The following is a 20,785-nucleotide window of genomic DNA, read 5'->3' on the forward strand; positions in this document are numbered from 1 at the left end:
GGGCAACTTTGAGGAGGCGCCAGGCTCCAAGCACACAGTCCTGACAGAGCGTTCAGGTCTCGTCCCCACCCCTACCAGCGGCGCATGGGAGAAGGCGAGGGGTCACAGAAGTTCCGGGGGCAGCGCTGCGGGCAGAGCACCGACCGCCGACGGCGCAGGCGGGGAGCAGCCGGCCCGGTGGGCGCCACAGCCCGCGGCCTGGATCTGCGCTCCAGGCTGCTTGCTGGAAAGCGACCCGAGGAGAGGCAGGATTTGACGAGGCCGTAAGGGGAGAAAAGAAGTTTAAGACCTGGATTTGAGGGAGGGGCACTGGACGGGAAACGCAGGAGCAGAGCACGGGGGAGCGCCGGCGGCGCCCAGGGGCTAGTGCCGCGTCCCTCGGGCGCCTGCGCGATGCGATGCGCACGCAGCAGCAGGTCGGGCCCCCCCCGCCCGCCACCCGCCCCGTCCCGCCCCGCCCCGCCCGGCCGGCCAGGTCCCGGTCCTCTCCCAGGAGGGGGCACGTCACTGTGCCCACCGCTGATGCTCACCGATCTTCGAACGAGAGCGTGTGCGTGCCGGGGAGACACGGAGAGCTGGCGGCAAGAAACCTTCCCAGCCCCACCCCCGCTAGGCTCCTCCTGAGGGCTGCCTGGAGGCCTCGGTTCCCGCAGGCCCGCTGCTCTCCACCCGCAGCCCCGACTCTGCCCAGGCCACGCTGACCCCCGCGGCCCCTCCGCCAGGAGCCCCCGGACGCCCACCCCGGGGCCTTTGGATTTGCCGGTAAAAGGCCGACCACCTCCATCCTGAACCGTATCAGAGAACATGCTGGGGAAATAAAAACCTCTGGCACAAAGTAGGGACAATTTATGTGACTGGTGTGATGACCCGCCTTAATTTGTCAAATCCCAGTACACATGCCTTGGTCTATCACAAATACTTCTGTCAACAGTGAAATAAGGCTTTAAACCAAGTATCCTGGCCAGGGCTGCAGTTCAGACCCCCTGTAGAGTGGGGTGGGGATGACTGCCTTCTCCACCTCCCAAGTGCTGCATCAAATGCTGCGCAGACCAAGGGGCACCCAGGACAGCAAAGCAAGTGTCTGGTGCTCAAGTGGCCTTTCCCCCGCAGGTGTCAAACAGCAAAACCGCTTCGCAATGCCATGTCACGAGCTGGCGGGAAAGGCATCTTTGGGCTGGAATCGCAGGTGTCCGTGGGAACTCACTGACGCGTTATACACGGATGGCTGCAGAAACAAACGCATGGCGCGGATACACGTATGTATCACCAACTCTGCCCACAAGAAGGCGTGGGACCAGCACCCCTTGGCAATGAGCATGCCTACCACCCAGGTTTTGGACTCAAGTACTATTTTCCCACTAAAAGGAACCAAGGCTCCTTGGAGAAAAGGCTGCATGCAGGGCCGGGAAAGAGAAAGTACAAGCTGAGCCTGGACTAAATTGTGCCAGAAGAGAAAAGAAGTGTTCAGGGAATGATGGAGAAATGATAAAATAATGACAATGACAAAAGTCAACTTGAACGGGCTACCACTGGCCAATGGAGGACAATTCAAACCTTAAAAGGAACAATGATAGTAATGGATTATAACCCACTGGATAAAGTACAGACACAGTGTGATGAGGGAGAGTTATTTACAGAGTGTGAAAGTCCCTCCGTCAAAAGCCACACTGACTAACTGCCAAGGGGGCACATTCACCCCAGTGGAGTGGCCTGGAAGGCACCACCATCACAGAGAGGGACCACCCATCACCAGTCCCAGGTCATCCCTGCAAGACGCAGGACTCGGATCATCTCACCAGGAAGCACCAGACAGTCCCCGACTCAGTCCCATTCGTAGCCTTCAACAGCATCACAGGCAGGAAAGCCAAAGACAGGCCGAGGAAGGGCTCCGGGGGAGAAAGACGGGGAGATGCAACAACTGGACACAATGTGGGTTTCTGGGGTGGAGTCGATGGCCGTCAAGTGTGTGACCGAACAGCCGGTGAGATCAGCGTGGACGGCCGCATTGTGGTTGTGCAAGGAAACATGCTTGTGTGTAGGAAGCACTAAAGGCAGGTGGGAGGGGCGGACTCTCAAACACGCAGGGATGTCGCCTGAGAACTGTGTCCCCAGTTATGTGTTTGTCTGTGACTGTTTAAAAAATGTAACTTCAACAACCTTCTCCAACCGAACTTAGAGGTGATGGTCAAGCTGACCTTCATTCCTTTCACCTTTATTTCTTCTTCCTTCAATATGGAAATGTGTGTCCAAAGGAAACATCAGAATTTTATCAACTGCAGTTACAGTTGTCTGCTCTTAGAAAGAACACGCCCAGAAATAACCCAACAAAACGGGATTCTAGTGACACCTAGTGACCTTATGTATTTCATGAAAGTTCACATCCTCAGTGGAAAACACGAGCAATGGTCTGCACAGGCAGTTAACGAAAGAAGAACGGATACATGACACAAAAAATAAAGGTCAGCTTGGCTGTTACCTCCAAGTTCTGTCAAAGGAAGTTCAAGCTCACTAAAAATCAAGGCAATGCAAATGAAATCAACTTTATCATTTCACCTACAAAGCAGGAAAGATTAAAAAGTCTGATAACTCACACTGCTAGAAAGAACGGAATTTGGCACATTCTTTCCAGAATGTAACTTGATAGCATCTATCAAAAGTTTAACTATGTAAGCCCTCTGAACCCAAAAGTCCATTTTTGGAATTTAAACCTATGGAAAGACTTATACCTCTGCAAGAAAGTAATGTACACAAAGGTTCAATGTTGCTCTATTTCTGATTGTAAAGAAAAAGAAGAAAGAAATGGAAAACTGCATACTCATTAATAGGAGATAGTTTACATAAATTACTGGGTATCTATTACAAAAGACCAATATATGTTTTAAAAAATAAGATACACCTCTATGTAAAAACATGGGAAAATGTTCTCTCTTATACTGTTAACTAAAAAGCATATTCGCATTCCATGAAAAAAAAAACCTACTTATTTACTTGGATGTATATATATAAATGTGAGTGTATACATGCACGATTACACATTTTTTATATGCTCAGTAAAAAAGAATCTGCAACTACACACTCCAAATTCTCCATGGTAGGCTTCCTCCAACTGAGGGGAGTGCTAGAAGATAAGGCACAAGGTAGATTAAGTAGGGATTTTTCACTTTAAAAATAGCACACATTTAAATATAAATATATTTAATTCAAAAGAAAGTTTGTTTTCAAGATAGCAGAAGGAAATCTAAAAATCAGTAATTAATTGTATGTAATAGTTAAAATCTGATTGTGTTACAACAAACAATAAGAAGAAGAAAAGAATTTGTATTAAAAATGTGATTAAATTAAAGAGACCTTAAGAGATTGCCTTCGGGTACAGTTACAGTTATTTTGTAGTTTCTATGAGCCCCTTGAGCTAAGCAGCGGCAGAGATGAGAAAGGGGGTAAAGAGGAAGGAAATTAGGGAACAGACCAGCAAAGGAGCAGGATAGCAGGAGAAAAACTGTTGGTGAGAGGTCCCACGTCAGGACTGGCTGGAGGCCTCACTTCAGGACAGGAGTGCCCAGCTGTCAGGTTACATGTTTGCCCAAGCTTCTCCATTAACTTCAAGCTTTCAGTAAAGGTCTATTTTTCTGTACCCACGTATCCATACAACCTTTTACTTGTAGCTCTGATATCTCCTCTGTTCATCAGTTGTTGGGACAAATACTTCCTGAGCACCTACTATGTGTTAGGTGCTTAGTGGAAACACAACTACAGAAGATGACAAACACGGAGGTTGTGCGTACAGTCTACATCATAATGGAAAGACCAAATGCATGATTTGGTAGGTAGATACACACACAAATGAACAAATAAGTTATACCAGCACAAAAGAGAGTAACAAAGGGGGCTCTACTATAGATGGGAGAACAGAGAGAGCACTTCAGGGAAGGTGACCCTGAAATGGGACACACATGAAGGAGCTAAGTCCAAAACAGGGTGAAGTAGAAGGAGAAGGAAGCAGAGTCAAAATGGTTGAAATAAAAATCAGGTAAAGGAGGACCAACATACATATAATTTAAGCCCTTGAAGAAGAAAAGCAAAGCAATGGAACAGAGCAATACTTAAATCATCCAAGAAAAATTTTCAGAAGACCTGAATCTCTTAAAAAGGCCAATCTAGAATTAGAATGATCAACTGGCTCAATTAGAGACACAGTAAGAAAAGACCATTAAACTTTAAAAGAAAAAAACCAAATCCTTACAGCCCCCAAGCAGAAAGAATAATTTACAAGGAGAAAAAAATTAGACTGGCACCAGATGCTTCAAAAAGAACATACTAAGTTCCACTGTGTTTATTCCCAACAAACCAAATCTCCCACAAATAAATACACTACAAACTATAAGCCACACATTCTGGAAATACCAAAAAAACCCTCCAACTACCAGAAGGCTTTGGAGGCTAGGGAAAAACAAAAACCAAAAAACAAAAACAAGCAAATTTTGAAAGCAAAAAAAAAAAAAATCTGGGGCTTTACCACAGTTTCTGGGGCTTTACCCTGAAGTAAAACATGACAATCTCTATGGCAGTGGTAGTGATGGGCAGCTGCTGTCTTGGCCAAAGGAACTGGGGATAAAGAGCCTGGGCAGCTAAGGCCACCAGGAAATGATGCAAGGATCCAGGAAGCAAAAAATCAGAGAAGGGGAACCTCAGATTCTGAGCATAAAAGTCCAAGTCCCTGGCTGACCCCTGATCTACATGTCCATGGGGCAAACAAATAAGCCTGCAGCTAAGGCTTGAACTGAGCAAATCCAAGCAATGCAAGCACAGGTTGTAAAATGACAGTCCACAGTTTACAGCTAAACAATTCAAATGCTTGCTAAAACAAAATCAATACCCTTTGGCGTAATAGAAAAGAACCCAGAGTCTATATAACATTTACAATGCCCAAAATACAATCCAAAGTTGTTTTACGGAAGAGTCAGGAAAGTGACACATTCTCAAGGAAAAAACAATCAACAGCCACCAACCTCAAGATGCTGAAACGACCAGACAAGGAATGGCTATAACTATCCTCCACCAGGGAATGGAAGATACACTTGTAATGAAAGACAGGGAAAGCAAAGATAGGAAATCTCAGCTGAAAAACAAAACATACAAACACAAAAAAAACCAAGTGGAAATGTTCTAACTGAAAAATATCTGAAATACATTTAATTAATGGACTTAATGACAGAATGGAATTGATGGAAAAAAGAGTCAATGAAATTGAAGAAAGATCAACTTAGAAAAAAGATGACTGAAAAATAATAAACAAAAACCAGGGCATTAGGGACAAGTGGGAAAATTTCAAAAACTATCACCCAGGAGGGACTGGCAAACCATGGCCCGCAGGCCACCCGGCCCACCACAAGGTTTTGTAATAAAGTTTTACTGCAACACAGCCACACCCATTTGTCTGTTCTTCTCCAGGGCTCTTTCCACACCAGGGCAGGGAGCAGCTGAATAAAGGCCATGTGGCCCACAAAGCCTAAAATATTTACTATCTGCCCCTTTACAGAGAAACTTAGCCAATTCCTGATATGCAGCTAGAGTAGTACCAGAAAAATAGGCAGGAAAGATATTTGAAGAAACAACAGCCCAAACTAATCATGTTTTTAGGAAAAAAATGTATAACCTCATACATTAAAAAACTCAGCAAAATCTTCACAGAATAAGTTAAAAAGCACCACACTTAGACACTGAAACTTCTGAAAACCAAAGATAAGGAGAAAAACTTGAAAGAAGCCAGAGAGAAAGGACACATTACTTACAACGCAGAAATTATTTAAACGACTACAGGCTTCTCATGAGATACCAGAGGACAGAAGACTCTGGGAAAACACCTTTAAGCAGTTGGGGGGAAAAAAAAACTGTCACCCTGGAATTCTATATCCATTTAGAATACTATTCACAAATGATGATGGAATAAGGACATTTTCAGATGGAGAAAACCATGGAAATCTATTGTCATCTGATTAAAAGAAATGCTAGACTGCCAGAATTGAAGGAAGAAATAAACAATTTAACAAAAACATTTGGAGACTTCAATACCCCAATTAGTAACGGATAGAAATGGGACTTCCCTGGTGGCACAGTGGTTAAGAATCCGCCTGCCAATGCAGGGGACACAGGCTTGAGCCCTGGTCAGGGAAGATCCCACAGGCACGGAGCAACTAAGCCCGTGCGTCACAACTACTGAGCCTGTGCTCTAGAGCCCACGAGCCACAACTACTGAAGCCCACGCGCCTAGAGCCCATGCTCCGCAACAAGAGAAGCCACCACAATGAGAAGCCTGTGCACCGCAATGAAGAGTAGCCCCCGCTCGCCGCAACTAGAGAAAGCCCGCGTGCAGCAACGAAGACCCAATGCAGCCAAAAATAAATAAATTAATTTTAAAAAAAAATAGAACTAAACAGATCAAGAAACAAACAAGAAACTTAGAAAACAGTATAAACCAACTAGATCTAACAGACATCTATATATAGAACATTCCATCCACAACAACAGAATGAACACACATTCTTCTCAAGTGCACATACAACATTCTCCAGGCCATATCAAATGTTAGGGCATAAAAACAAGTCTCAACTACTTTAAAAAAAAAAACTGAAATAATATAAAATATGTTCTCTACCCATAACAGAATGAAATTAGATACCAAAAACAGAATGAACTTTGGAAGATTCACAAATATGTAGAAATTAAACAAGAAGTTACAAAATAACGAATGGGTCACGGAAGAAATCACAAGAAAAAATGGTAAATACTTTGAAATAATTGAAAACAAAAATACAATATACCAAATTTCAAGAGATGCAGCTAGAGCAGTGCTTAGAAGGAAATTTATAACTATAAACACATATTAAAAAAGACTAAAGATTTCAAATGAATAATCTAATGTTCTACCTAAAGAAATAAGAGCAAACTGAACCCAAAACAAGCAGAAAGAAGGAAATAATAATTATAGTGGAAATTTAAAAAGCACAGAAAAACAATTGAGGAACATCAACAAACCAAAAGTTGGTTCTTTAACAAGACCAATGAAATTGACAAGCCTTTAGTCTAGACTGATCAAGACAAAAAGAGAAGTGATTACTAAAATCAAGAATGAATCACTACTGACCTTATCAAAATAAAAAGGATTATTACAGAATACTACAAACGAGTATATGCCAACAAATTAGACAACCTAGATGAAGTGAACAAATCCTAGAAAGACACAAACTATTCAAACTGACTCAAGAAATAGAAAATGTGAATAAACCTATAACAAGAGATTGAATTAGTAATCAATAACCTTCCCACAAAAAACAAGCCCATTGATTCATTTGCAAATATTTTCTCCCATTCTGAGGGTTGTCTTTTCGTCTTGTTTATAGTTTCCTTTGCTGTGCAAAAGCTTTGAAGTTTCATTAGGTCCCATTTGTTTATTTTTGTTTTTATTTCCATTACTCTAGGAGGTGGATCAAAAAAGATCTTGCTGTGATTTATGTCAAGGAGTGTTCTTCCTATGTTTTCCTCTAAGAGTTTTACAGTGTCCAGTCTGACATTTAGGTCTCTAATCCATTTTGAGTTTATTTTTGTGTATGGTGTTAGGGAGTATTCTAATTTCATTCTTTTACATGTAGCTGTCCAGTTTTCCCAGCACCACTTATTGAAGAGACTGTCTTTTCTCCATCGTATATCTTTGCCTCCTTTGTCATAGATTAGTTGACCATAGGTGCATGGGTTTATCTCTGGGCTTTCTATCTTGTTCCATTGATCTATGTTTCTGTTTTTGTGCCAGTACCATATTGTCTTGATTACTGTAGCTTTGTAGTATAGTCTGAAGTCAGGGAGTCTGATTCCTCCAGCTCCATTTTTTTCCCTCAAGACTGCTTTGGCTATTCGGGGTCTTTTGTGTCCCCATACAAATTTTAAGATGATTTTTTCTAGCTCCGTAAAAAATGCCATTGGTAATTTGATAGGGATTGCATTGAATCTGTAGATTGCTTTGGGTAGTATAGTCATTTTCACAATGTTGATTCTTCCAATCCAAGAACATGGTATATCTCTCCATCTGTTGGTATCATCTTTAATTTCTTTCATCAGTGTCTTATAGTTTTCTGCATACAGGTCTTTTGTCTCCCTAGGTAGGTTTATTCCTAGGTATTTTATTCTTTTTGTTGCAATGGTAAATGAGAGTGTTTCCATAATTTCTCTTTCAGATTTTTCATCATTAGTGTATAGGAATGCAAGAGATTTCTGTGCATTAATTTTGTATCCTGCAACTTTACCATATTCATTAATTAGCTCTAGCAGTTTTCTGGTGGCAGTTTTAGGATTCTCTATGTATAGTATCATGTCATCTGCAAACAGTGACAGTTTTACTTCTTCTTTTCCAATTTGTATTCCTTTTATTTCTTTTTCTTCTCTGATTGCCGTGGCTAGGACTTCCAGAACTATGTTGAATAATAGTGGTGAGAGTGGACATCCTTGTCTCATTCCTGATCTTAGAGGAAATGCTTTCAGTTTTTCACCGTTGAGAATGATGTTTGCTGTGGGCTTGTCATATATGGCCTTTATTATGTTGAGATAGGTTCCCTCTATGCCCACTTTCTGGAGAGTTTTTATCATAAATGGGTGTTGAATTTTGTCAAAAGCTTTTTCTGCATCTATTGAGATGATCATATGGTTTTTATTCTTCAATTTGTTAATATGGTGTATCACATTGATTGATTTGCGTATATTGAAGAATCCTTGCATCCCTGGGATAAATCCCACTTGATCGTGGTGTATGATCCTTTTAATGTGTTGTTGGATTCTGTTTGCTAGTATTTTGTATACTAGTATATAAACAGCTCATTCAGCTCAATATTAAAGAAACAAACAACCCAATCCAAAAATGGGCAGAAGACCTAAATAGACATTTCTCCAAAGAAGACATACAGACGGCCACGAAGCACATGAAAAGATGCTCAACATCACTAATTATTAGAGAAATGCAAATCAAAACTACAATGAGGTATCACCTCACACCAATTAGAATGGGCATCATCAGAAAATCCACAAACAACAAATGCTGGAGAGGGTGTGGAGAAAAGGGAACCCTCTTGCACTGTTGGTGGGAATGTAAATTGATACAGCCACTATGGAGAACAGTATGGAGGTTCCTTAAAAAACTAAAAATAGAATTACCATATGACCCAGCAATCCCACTACTGGGCATATACCCAGAGAAAACCGTAATTCAAAAAGACACATGCACCCAAATGTTCATTGCAGCACTATTTACAATAGCCAGGTCATGGAAGCAACCTAAATGCCCATCAACAGACGAATGGATAAAGAAGTTGTGGTACATATATACAATGGAATATTACTCAGCCATAAAAAGGAACGAAATTGAGTCATTTGTTGAGACGTGGATGGATCTAGAGACTGTCATACAGAGTGAAGTAAGTCAGAAAGAGAAAAACAAATATCGTATATTAACGCATGTATGTGGAACCTAGAAAAATGGTACAGATGAGCCGGTTTGCAGGGCAGAAGTTGAGACACAGATGTAGAGAACAGACATATGGACACCAAGGGGGGAAAACTGCGGTGGGGTGGGGATAGTGGTGTGCTGAATTGGGCGATTGGGATTGACATGTATACACTGATGTGTATAAAATTGATGACTAATAAGAACCTGCAGTATAAACAAACAAACAAAACAACTAATACTAAACTTTCATTGGGTTATTTGTATGGAAATATGTTAATATAAATGTTTCAGACATTACATGAAATTTCTAAAAATCTTATATGTTCTGGTATAATGTTATAAGTCATAATCCTAGTTATTACTTTAAAATGTGTATCTCAGAAATAACTAATTTTCTTGTCAACTGCATTATTATGAACTTTCATCAAATCTTTAACCGTGGTCATTTTTAAGTCTTTTGTCATTTACAGACAGTTCTGGGTGTACTCTGACGCTTTTGTAAATATGTTCCCATAAAAGGGTTTCATCTTCAGGAAATTCATGGAAAAGACTCTGACAAGTACAGGTTTCTGGTACCTGACTGTACTGCTGAACTGAATGAATAAGCATTTTCAGAACTCTAATGAAAAACTGATGAGCTCATAAAAGTGCTAACAAAAGATCAAGATGAAAAAAAAAAAATTAATTACATGGGACTGAGTGAACTGATGAGGATGAGTGTAATTTTTGTGACTTTCTGGTTGAATTTAAAAAAAGAAAAAATCCCACAAGAACTCAGAGGCAAAGAATATACAAATCAATTTTCACTGCAAAGTAAAGGAGCTGTTACAGTGGAGGATTACTGGACTGAATGTCAATATTATGAGATAGTATGAGTGTGTTTCATGTTTGGTAATTGCAATCATTGTTGCTTTTGTTGTGGTCATCCATGTACAATGCTTGGTGTCAGTCTATTTATCTCTTGTAAAAATAAAATACAGTGTGTGTGGAAAAATAATAATAATAATAAATAAATAAATAAATAAATAAATAAATAAAGCCCTGGGGGTTATGGCAAAAAAAAAAAAAAAAAAAAAAAAAAAAAAAACAAGCCCAGGCCCTGATGGCTTCACTCAAGTTCTACCAAATGCTTGAAGCATTAACATCAATTCTTACAAACTTCAAAAGACAGAAGAACACATCCCAACTCATTCTATGGTGCCAATACTGCCTGACACCAAAACCAGAAAAAGTCATCACAAGTATGACCAATATCCCTTATGAATACAGATGCAAAAATAAAAGTAAATAAAAGTACTAGCAAATTGATCCAGCAATTAAAAAAAAAAAGTATACAACATAACCAAGCAGGATTTATCCCAGGAATGCAAGATTGGTTCACCATATAAAATCAATCAATCTAATACACCACATTAATGGAATGAATGAAAAAAACCACATGAATATTTCAATAATTGCAGAAAAAGAATTTCACAAAATCCAACATCCTTTAATGATAAACAAACCGAAACAAAAAAAAACCAGGAATAGAAGGAAACTTCCTCAACCTGACAAAGGGCATCTATAAAAAACAAAAAAATCCAAAGTTAACATCACACTTAATAGAGAAATACAGAAAGCTTTTCTCCGAAGACTGGGAGCAAGACAAGGATGGCTACTCTCACCACTTCCATTCAACGTCGTGCTGGAGATTACGGTCAGGGCAATTAGAAAAGAAAAGGAAATATAAGGCATCCAGATTGGAAAGGAAGAAGTAAAACTATCTCTATACACAGATTACACAACACTGTATACAGAAAATTCCAAGGAAATCACAAAAACACTTTGAGCTAATAAACAAGTTCAGAAAACTTGCAGAATACAAGATCAACATACAAAAGTCAGTTACATTTCTATATTTTAACAACTAAACAATGAAACAATTCCATGTACAATAGCATCAAAAAGAAAAAAAAAATTATGAATAAATTTAACCTAAGAGGTATAAGGTTTGCACCCTGAAAACTACAAGGCATCACTGAAAGAAATTAGACGGCCAAAAAAATGAAAACACATCCAATGGCCATGGATTGCAAGATTAAATACTGTTAAGATGGCAACACCTACCTAATTAAAGACTCAGTGCAATCTCTATCAAATATTAGTTGCCCTTTTCTTCCCTCTGAAGTTGAAGCTAATCCTAAAATTCATACAGAAATGCAAGGGAATTGGAAGAAGCAACCAATCTTGAAAAATCAAAATTGGAGGAGCCACACTTCCCAACTTCAAAACTTACTGTAAAGCTACAGGAATCCAGACTGTGGTGCTGGCATAAAGATACACACAGATCAATGAAACAGAATTGAGAATCCAGATATAAACCCATGTATCTATGGTCAATTAATTTTCAGCAAGGGTACCAAGACAACTGACTGGGGAAAGAACAGTCTGTTCAACAAATAGTGCTGGGAAAACTGGACAACCACATGCAAAACAGTGAAGGTGAAGCCTTACCTCACACCATGTGCAAAAATTAACTCAAGTATAACTGCAGACCTAAATGTAAGGATAAAACTATAAAACTTAGAAGAAAGCATAGGTGTGCATCTTTACATCCTGGGATTAGGCAATGATTTCTAAGATGTGACATTTAAAACACAAGCAACAAAAGAAAAAAATAGATACAATGGACTTAAGAAAAATTTAAAAACTTTTGTGCTTCAAAGGATATCAACAAGAAAGTGAGAAAATAACCCACAGAAAGGGAGAAAATGTTTGTAAATATTATATCTGATAAGGGTATTATATCCAGGATAAAGAGCTCTTACAACTCAAGAAAAATAACCAATTTTTTAAAAATGGACAAAGTATTTGAATAGACATTTCTCCAGATATACAAAAAACCAGTAAAACCACGAGAAGCTGCTCAACATCACTGCTCATTAAGGAAATACAAATCAAAACTACAGTGAGATACCACTTCACATTCACAACAATGTCTATAAACATAAAAGAGGGATAAAAACCCTCATACGTTACTGGTGGGAATGTAAAATGATGCATCCAATCCAAAAAATAGTTTGGCAGTTCCTCAAAAAACTAAACAAGTAGTTTCCATGCGACTCATCAATTTCATTCCTAGGTACATATATACCCAAGAGGATTGAAAATATATATTCATACAAAAACTTGTACACAAATGTTCATCGCAGCATTACTCTTAATAGCTAAAAAGTGCAAATAACCCAAAGGTCCACCTGCTGAAGATAAGCAAAACATGGTACATCCTTATAATTCAGCCACTCAAAGGAATAAAGTACTGACACAGGCTACAACACGAAGGAACCTCTAAAACATATGCCAAGTGAAAGAAGCCAAACATAAAAAGCCACATTTTGGGGCTTCCCTGGTGGCGCAGTGGTTGAGAATCTGCCTGCCAATGCAGGGGACACGGGTTCGAGCCCTGGTCTGGGAAGATCCCACGTGCCACGGAGCAACTAGGCCCGTGAGCCGCAACTACTGAGCCTGCGCGTCTGGAGCCTGTGCCCCGCAACAAGAGAGGCCGCGACAGTGAGAGGCCCGCGCACCGCGATGAAGAGTGGCCCCCACTCGCCGCAACTAGAGAAAGCCCTCGCACAGAAACAAAGACCCAACACAGCCAAAAATAAATAAATTAATTAATTAAAAAAAAAAAAGCCACATATTGTATGATTACATTTACATGAAATGTCCAGAACAAGCAAATTCAGAGAGACAAAGCGTAGATTAGTGGTTGCCGGGGGTGGGGCTAAGGGGACAATGGGAAGTGACTGCTAATGGCTATGGAGCTTATTTTGGAGTGACACAAATGTTCTTGAATTCGGTAGTGGTAATTGCTACAAATCTTTGTGAACAGAATATATTAAAAACCACTGAACTATACACTCAAAGGGTGAGTTTTATGGTATGTGGACTTTATCTTAATTAAAAAAAAGAAATGCCAAACATAATAATTCACACTGAAAGGAAGTAAGACCAGAGGAAACTCAGATCCTCAGAAATGAAGAGCAACAGTCAATATATGGATAAATACGAAACAATTTTTTCTCTTAGTTTACTTAAAATACAGACAACTATTTAAAGCAAAATGACAACACTGCCCTGTGAGCTTATAATGCATATAGATGTAATACATATGACAACACTAACATAAAGGATGGCAGGGCAGAAGCAATGGACACAATTACCAGGTTTCTATATTTTACGTGACGTGGTGCAATATTAAGTCTAAGGAGACTCAGAAGTTAAGGATCTATTTTGTAATCCCTACAGCAATCACTAAAAATAAAAAAAAGAACGGAAAGAGTTTTAGTTTAAAAACTAACAGATCAAATAATCCAAAGTCGGGAAGGAAAAGGGAAGAAAGGAACAAATGTATTTCCTGCCTTTGCTCGAAAGGCCAAGAAGCAGTGATACTCCAAGGCCGCGAGCCCACCAGCACCACATCTTAGTCTCTGATACTATTCCCCACTCAAAGGAATCACGGTCTCTGCAGAAATGGCTGACGCCAAGGCTGGGGTAGAGCAGGTACAAGGTGTCAGACGGGACGTGTCACAATGACACAAGAATCAGCTGAAGGGGCTCCCTCTGTCCAAATCTGAACAATCTGAGCACCAAACAGACAGTAATGAACTACAAGCCACTGAACAATATAGGAACCTGGCAGCTGACACTAATCAGTTAATCAATCAGTGTGGGAGAAGAGAATGCTCTTTACTACAGTACACAGCTGGGCACAGCCGGGGGAAACAGGAGGAAGTGCTGAACTTGGAAAAGAGTCGTCTTGTGAGATTCAGAGTTAAGGTTGGTTCAGGCAAGAATCATCACCGACGCTACACCTGGGGGGTAGGGGGAGCAGAATGTCTGCATGATCTTCAATTGCCTTCCCACAGGTAGCTTATCAGTCTCAAGGGAAACAACAGTCATTACACAGCGGAAAAAGCAGCAAACACCTTGCCAGGTGACCAAAATTAACATGCAGATGAACACTGCAGGTCTCTGGGTAGGCACACCTCACTCATGGAGCCTTCTGGGTGGGAAACCATAACCTGAGTCTAAACACGGGGCACAGGTCACATCCAAAATGAAGAACATCTCATTTTAAACAAACGGGTGGAGAGTGAGGCTGGAGTTTTCAAAACTGCCCAGGCCATAGAAGATAAAGAAATGGAATCAATGGCCATGCCTTACTGTTAAAGTTTTTTTAATTAATAGCCTTTATTCTTTTAGAGCAGCTTTACACATCAACAGCCAAAGTCTATGCCTTACATTTTACATCACTGCTTCCATGTAAATTCACTCTAGTTTTCTAGAAAAGCAGCAATATGACTCCTTTACATCTGGATTTCAGGGAACTCGATTTACATCATCTGAAACCCCACTACTTCTGACCTCAACCTCCTCCTAAGCTTCCTCTCGACCACCCCTGTACGGGCTCAATTGTGTCCCTCAAGTTCACATGAAGTCCTAACCCCCCAGTACCATAGGATGTGACTGTAGTTGGAAATGGGGCCTTTAAAGAGACAGTGAAGGTTAAATGAGTCATTGGGGTGGGCCCTAACCCAGTGAGACTGGCGTCCTTATAAGAAGAGGAGATGAGGAGAAAGAAACACACAGACCAGGTGAAGACACAGAAATAAGATGGCCATCAGCAAGCCAAGGAGAGGCCTCGTAAGAAACCAACCCTGTGGACACCTTCATCTTGGACTCCTAGCCTCCAGGACTGTGAGAAATAAATTTCTGCTGTTTAAGTCTGCAGTCTGTGGTATTCTGTTACAGCTGCCCTAGCAGACTAACACAATCTGCTTCCTTACTGTTTCCTGAATACACCACACATACCCCGTTCTCAGAGCCTCTGGGCAGGCTAGGAGTTATACAACATCCATCTTGCGACTCAGGAAACTGAGGATGTTAAAAGACCCTAGTAAGAGGCAGAGAAAAGATGGCAATCAAACTTTATCTGGTTCTGTGATTCATGCAAAATACCTCCACACTCTACCAATACTAGATAACTTAAGGGTAAAAAAACAAAAGAAATGACTTACTTTTCAACCCAGAGCACTGAGACGAGCTTCACGCCTCTCTTCCGCGCTTTGGCCCAGGTGCTCTGGTACCCGTCTTTGAACACGACGTGAGTCACTTGTTTGTTGAAAGTTTTTGAAACCTGCAGACAAAATGCAGAAAACGAAAGGTAAATTATTGTTATATTATTTTCACACAGTTTCTTAAGTACAAGCCAGTGTCACTCCTGTGACACTGCATTTGCAAAAAAAAAAAGCAACAAAATAATTAGCAAACTACCAAAGTATAAAAAGGATAATACATTCCTACCACTTGAGTTTATTCCAGGACTGCAAAGTTGGTTAACAACAAAAAGTTAATCATTATCATTCACTACATTAACAAAGTAAAAGAGAAAAATCACAACCATCTCAATATATGCCAAAAACGCATTAAAGTTTAAAAGTTTATTCATGAGGAAAATTCATAGTAAATTAGGATCTGCAAGTTGGTACAAAACTGCATGATGGGAAATGCTAAAAGCTTTCCGTTGAGAAGAGGCTCCAGATGAGGATGCCTGGTATCTCCATTCTATTCAACTGGCCCCAGCCAGTGCAGTATGGCAAGAAAAAGAAATAAAAAGTGTTAGGAGTAGAAACAACAGAAATAAAACAGTCCTGTGCACATAAGGTTCAATTGTGCACACTGTTAAAATCCCCAAAACGCCACAGAATTCATAAATGAGTTTGTGAGAAACTCAATGAGAAAACTTACCGTTTTCTGGACACAAGGTGGTTACGCAAAAATGAACTATTTCTATACAACAGTGGCAGTTAGAAAAAAGAATTCAAAAGATACCATTTATGACAGCATCAAAAATAACCAGAGAAAATTATAAAACATTACTGAAAAAAATTAAAGAAACCCAAATCAACAAAGGCATACATCATGTTCATGGGTTAGAAGATTCCATGTTATAAAAATGTCAGTTCTCTCCGTACTAGTCTGTTGTTATCAATCCAATACCAATCAAAATCCCAAAAAAGCTTTATGTTGTAAACTGACAAACTGACTCTAAAATGTATTTGGAAAGGCAAAAGGCTAAGAATAGCCAGGACACCTTGAAGAACAAGGAGAAGACTTATGAAGAGTTATTATAAAGAGTAATTAAGACAGGGTGGTTTGTCGTGAGAACAGACTATATGGACACAGAAACATGGTTACCTGACTGATGACAAAGGTGTTACTGTGCAGCCTGGCTAAAGGACAGTCTTTTCAATCAAGAGAGTTGAGACGAATGACCACCCACATGGGAAAAAATGAAACTACTTCACATCATACGCAAAAGTTTAAATCTAAATGTGAAAGGCAAAATGATAACGCTTCTGGAAAATAACACAGGAGAAAAATCCTCATAACGTCAGTGGAGAGACAGATTTTTTAAAACAAGATACACACACAAAAGCTCACCATAGAGAATAAACTACTTTACAATTATCATCAAAAGACACCGTTAAGAAGGTGAAAAGGCAAGCCACAGAGTGACAGAAAATATTGCAATTCACATGGCTGACAAAAGGGTCAACGGAAAAATATAGAGAATGCTTACAAATCAAGAAGAAAAAGAAAAACCCAATGGAAATATTAGCTAGAGAGTTGAACAGGGTTTTCAAAATAAATATGTGAAGATGTGCAGGAAAATGCAAATTTAAACCAGCATGCTATGCCACCAGAAATGCACCAGGATGACTGAAGGTAAAGACAGACCTAACCAAGCAGATACAGCAGTGGAGCTTTTATATGCTGGCAGAATGATAAACTGATTCAACTACTCCAGAAAAATGCTAGGGAATCATTGATAGTTTTCTCAGATGTGACAATGGTCTTCCATCACACAGAAGATGTCCTTGTTCTTAAAGATGCAGATGAAATATACTGAGGGGCAATTATCCTACCTGCAACCTACTTTCAAATAGCTGAGGAAAAAAATACACACATAAATATACTGTTCAGAGAGACAGAGTCAAAGCAAGTATGTAAAGATGTTAATTGCTGGATCTATGTTCACTGCACTGTTCTTTCAATTTTTCTATTTGAAAATTTTCTAAATAAAGGTAAAAAAAAAAAACATTCAAGAGATCTAAGACCTTAACACTACTCTCAAAAGCCATTTTGCCAATTCCTGTGTTCCACGGCTTTTTTTCTCAGCCACAGTAACATGTGTAGCCCAAGTCTGCAGTCGGTATCATCAGGTGGAAGCTCTCCCGGATTCCTACCTTCCAGGGTCAGAAAAAAGGTGTCTTCTCAGGTTCACAAGCAAGCCCCACCCTGCATTCTGACCGTCCTCCACCCGATCTGCTCCTGGCCTTTACATCTGGTCAGGGCAGAGACTAGGGTGAGTCAAGGGAAATTCGGGAGCACATACTGCCTGACGGTGAATGCCGCCTTGCAGTTTACCTTATGCCCTTGCTTCACCCCAATCCCTGCCCTGCCTTCAATGCTATCTTACCCATATTAATCTCTCCCTTCACCAGCCTATCGGCCACCCTCCCCCAAGTCCCAACACCCACACACACACAAATAAACTCTGTTCACAGCTGAACTCATTCAGAGAGCGTATGCCTCCACCATCTCCACTCCTCGGGTCTCCATGATTCCCGGGCTAATTTCCACCCGCTTCACCCAGTTCACTGAAAACTGCGATACGTCCAACACTGACCTTACAGTTCTCAAGCCTGAAGAATATGTCCCAATCTTAACTTTTCTTAAGATTCTATAGTGTTTTAAAATTCCATCTCTGAAGCCCGTCCCTCCTCCAACTTCCAGGCTTGTTTTCTGGATTCTCCTGGCATCCTTCTCCGCCTGGTTCCACGGCTCCCACCGCCAGCCCTTGAAATACTAAATAGGCTCCACCTGCAGCACTTTTCATGCTAACCACCTGGGTCATCACCACACCAGTGGCTTCACCTGACCGTTAAGGCCTTGACGCCTAAACCATTATCTCTAGCCCTGAAAATCTTAAGCTCCAGACTTGTACATCCAAATGTCTATCAGATATTTCCAGTATACCCCAAATCCACAACGTTTCCGTTAAAGAACAGTTCCTTTTCCTGTATCCCACACTTTCATCAACAGCATCATGCAGCCAATGGCAGGACCAATATTTTTATCCTCAAGCTCTCCTCTCCCATCACCCACAAGCCCAACTGTTCTCAATTCTTCATACCATGGCTTTCTTCTTCCTCCTGCCATTTACCCACTGTCTTCTTTGTCCTTCGTGTTCTAAGTAAAAACTCTCAAGATAAGAAAATGTAAGTAGATCTCCATATGTTTCAGAGGGCTGTCAGATGTGGCACCGGTAAAATGAATTTCCTACCTTGGCCCCCATGTCCGCAAGTTGATCTGTAAATGTCTTTGAATAATTTTCTGTTCCACTGGCTGACCACACTTCTACATACGCCACAACATCTGAAAATAAACAAGATACTAGCGTGAAATATATCTGATATTCCAGCATACCTCGCCCAAGGATTTCGATTGATTTTTCTCTTGTTCTATTTACATTCAAAAGTAAGTTTTACATTTCTTCTGTTAAAAGCCTATTCAAAATAGTATTAGTGCTATTAGAGTTTTTAAAATTTCAAGGGGAAAACAACTTTACTCATACACACGTCACCGTTTACATTCTCAACTGGACGGTCTTCCCAAATTCCTAAAACCAAAGCCTAACCTTTTGTAGTGCAAGAGCCTGTTTTCTGTAAAGAACCAGAGAGCAAACAGCTGAGGCTCTGAGGGCCATACCAGCCACTCAACTTCACGGCTGTCGCACAAAAGCAGCCAAAGACAACACACTAATGGGCAAGCATAGCTGTGTTGCAACAAAACTTTATGCACAAGGCAGTCTGGGTTTGATATAATTTTCATCTGTCCTCCCGTCTTCTGTTCCCCCGCCTCCAGCCATGTAAAAAGGGCAAAAAGCATTCTTCACCGGCAGGCCCTACAGAAAACGGGCAGCAGGCAGGATCCAAGGGGCAGCGAGCGTAGTTGATGGGCGCCGCTCCGACCCTGACGCTCTCCAGGTGTGCCTGCAGGCGGTGATTCCTCACTCAGCGGCCGAGACGCCAACACTGACAGAGGCACGCGAGGGCCGCTACCCTTTCTTCCCCCGATTTCACTACTGCCCCTGCCCCCCAATCCACCTGGCCAAAGACGCCAGAACCCAAAAAACGCTGAAAATCAAATCCACCCACGTCTCCCACCCCGCCGCGCGTCTGCACCGCCGGCCCCACCGGACCGAACCCACGTGGGGCGACCCCGGCACTGGGCTCGGAGACACACCCCACCCCACACGGGCGGTCCCGGCGCCGAGGCCGGGGACAGGCCCCCCGCCCCCGGGCCGACTTCCGGGAGGGCCGGGCAGCAGGCCCCGCGCGTCCCGCGAGCCCGGTCCCCGCGCCTCCCGACCCCGGTACCCGTCCTGAAGCCGGCTCGACCCCCACCCGCTCACCTTTCAGGACGGGGCCCCCGAGCGTCTCGGGGGCCGCCATGAGGGGCGGCGGGGAGCGCGCCGCTGCGGAGCCGCGAGCCTGACGGAGCGGCGGCGCTGAGCATGCGCAGCGCGGGCGCGCGCCGCTCAGCTCCGGCTGCGCGGAAATCCGCTGCTCCGCGTTTTCTAAACCGCCGATGGAAGGGCGCGGAGGGGGGGGGACTAAGGCCCACCCTCGCGAGAAGTAGAGACAAGCTCTTCTTGCCCAGACTCGCATCCCCCGCAGGTCTACACTGCGGGTCAGGTCACGCGCGGGGACCTCGGGCCTCCGATATCCGCAGGGGGCCCCGGATCTCCGGTTCCCGCCCGGGGGGGTGTCCCGCTTGCCTGGCCGCCCCCTCGAGCTCTGCAGCCCGCAGATCCCGGAGCGGATGAATCCTGGCGGCAGCGGGCGAGCCCGACTCTCAGGAGCAGCCTGGCCGCCAGCCGCTCTGCCTCCGGGTTTCAAACCTCCCGCCCGCTCCCCTGCAAGCCCCGCCCCCGCCTGCAGGCCCCCAACCCCCCCCCCCGAGGGCTGCGCGCGTGCGCCCCGGGGTGGGGGTGGGGGATTGTCCCCGCCCCCAGCTTCCCGGCGGTGACGCTTAGGGAGAGGAAAGTCTTGCCCGCCTGTTGATAAGTTCTCTGTTTAATCTCCCTGAAACACCGAATCAGTTAAAGGACCCATGCCGTCTGTAGTGTAAAAAGTTTCATTTTCAATGACCTGAGTACCATCTTTGTGTTCTACCATGTAGAAT

General features: G+C 42.2%; 1 protein-coding gene across 8 annotated transcripts in view; it reads right to left on the reverse strand.

The window, feature by feature from the left end:
* Positions 1-20,102, reverse strand: part of MCPH1 (microcephalin 1) — a 230,423-nt gene extending 210,321 nt beyond the window's left edge. For 6 of the 8 annotated variants that reach the window (XM_061177349.1, XM_061177356.1, XM_061177350.1 and 3 more), the window contains exons 1-3: positions 20,013-20,102; positions 18,882-18,973; positions 15,550-15,668 (exon numbers count right to left, since the gene is read on the reverse strand). In XM_061177349.1, the coding sequence (XP_061033332.1) occupies positions 15,550-15,668; positions 18,882-18,973; positions 20,013-20,052 (251 nt within the window). In that variant the 5' untranslated portion in view covers positions 20,053-20,102. Of the gene's footprint in view, positions 1-15,343; positions 15,427-15,549; positions 15,669-18,881; positions 18,974-19,493; positions 19,577-20,012 lie in introns of those variants that run through there. The other 2 variants (XM_061177355.1, XM_061177354.1) reach the window with 2 other exon arrangements.
* Between the last annotated feature and the right edge of the window lie 683 nt (positions 20,103-20,785).

Source organism: Eubalaena glacialis, chromosome 20, assembly GCF_028564815.1.
Source record: "Eubalaena glacialis isolate mEubGla1 chromosome 20, mEubGla1.1.hap2.+ XY, whole genome shotgun sequence".
Lineage (NCBI taxonomy): Eukaryota > Metazoa > Chordata > Mammalia > Artiodactyla > Balaenidae > Eubalaena > Eubalaena glacialis.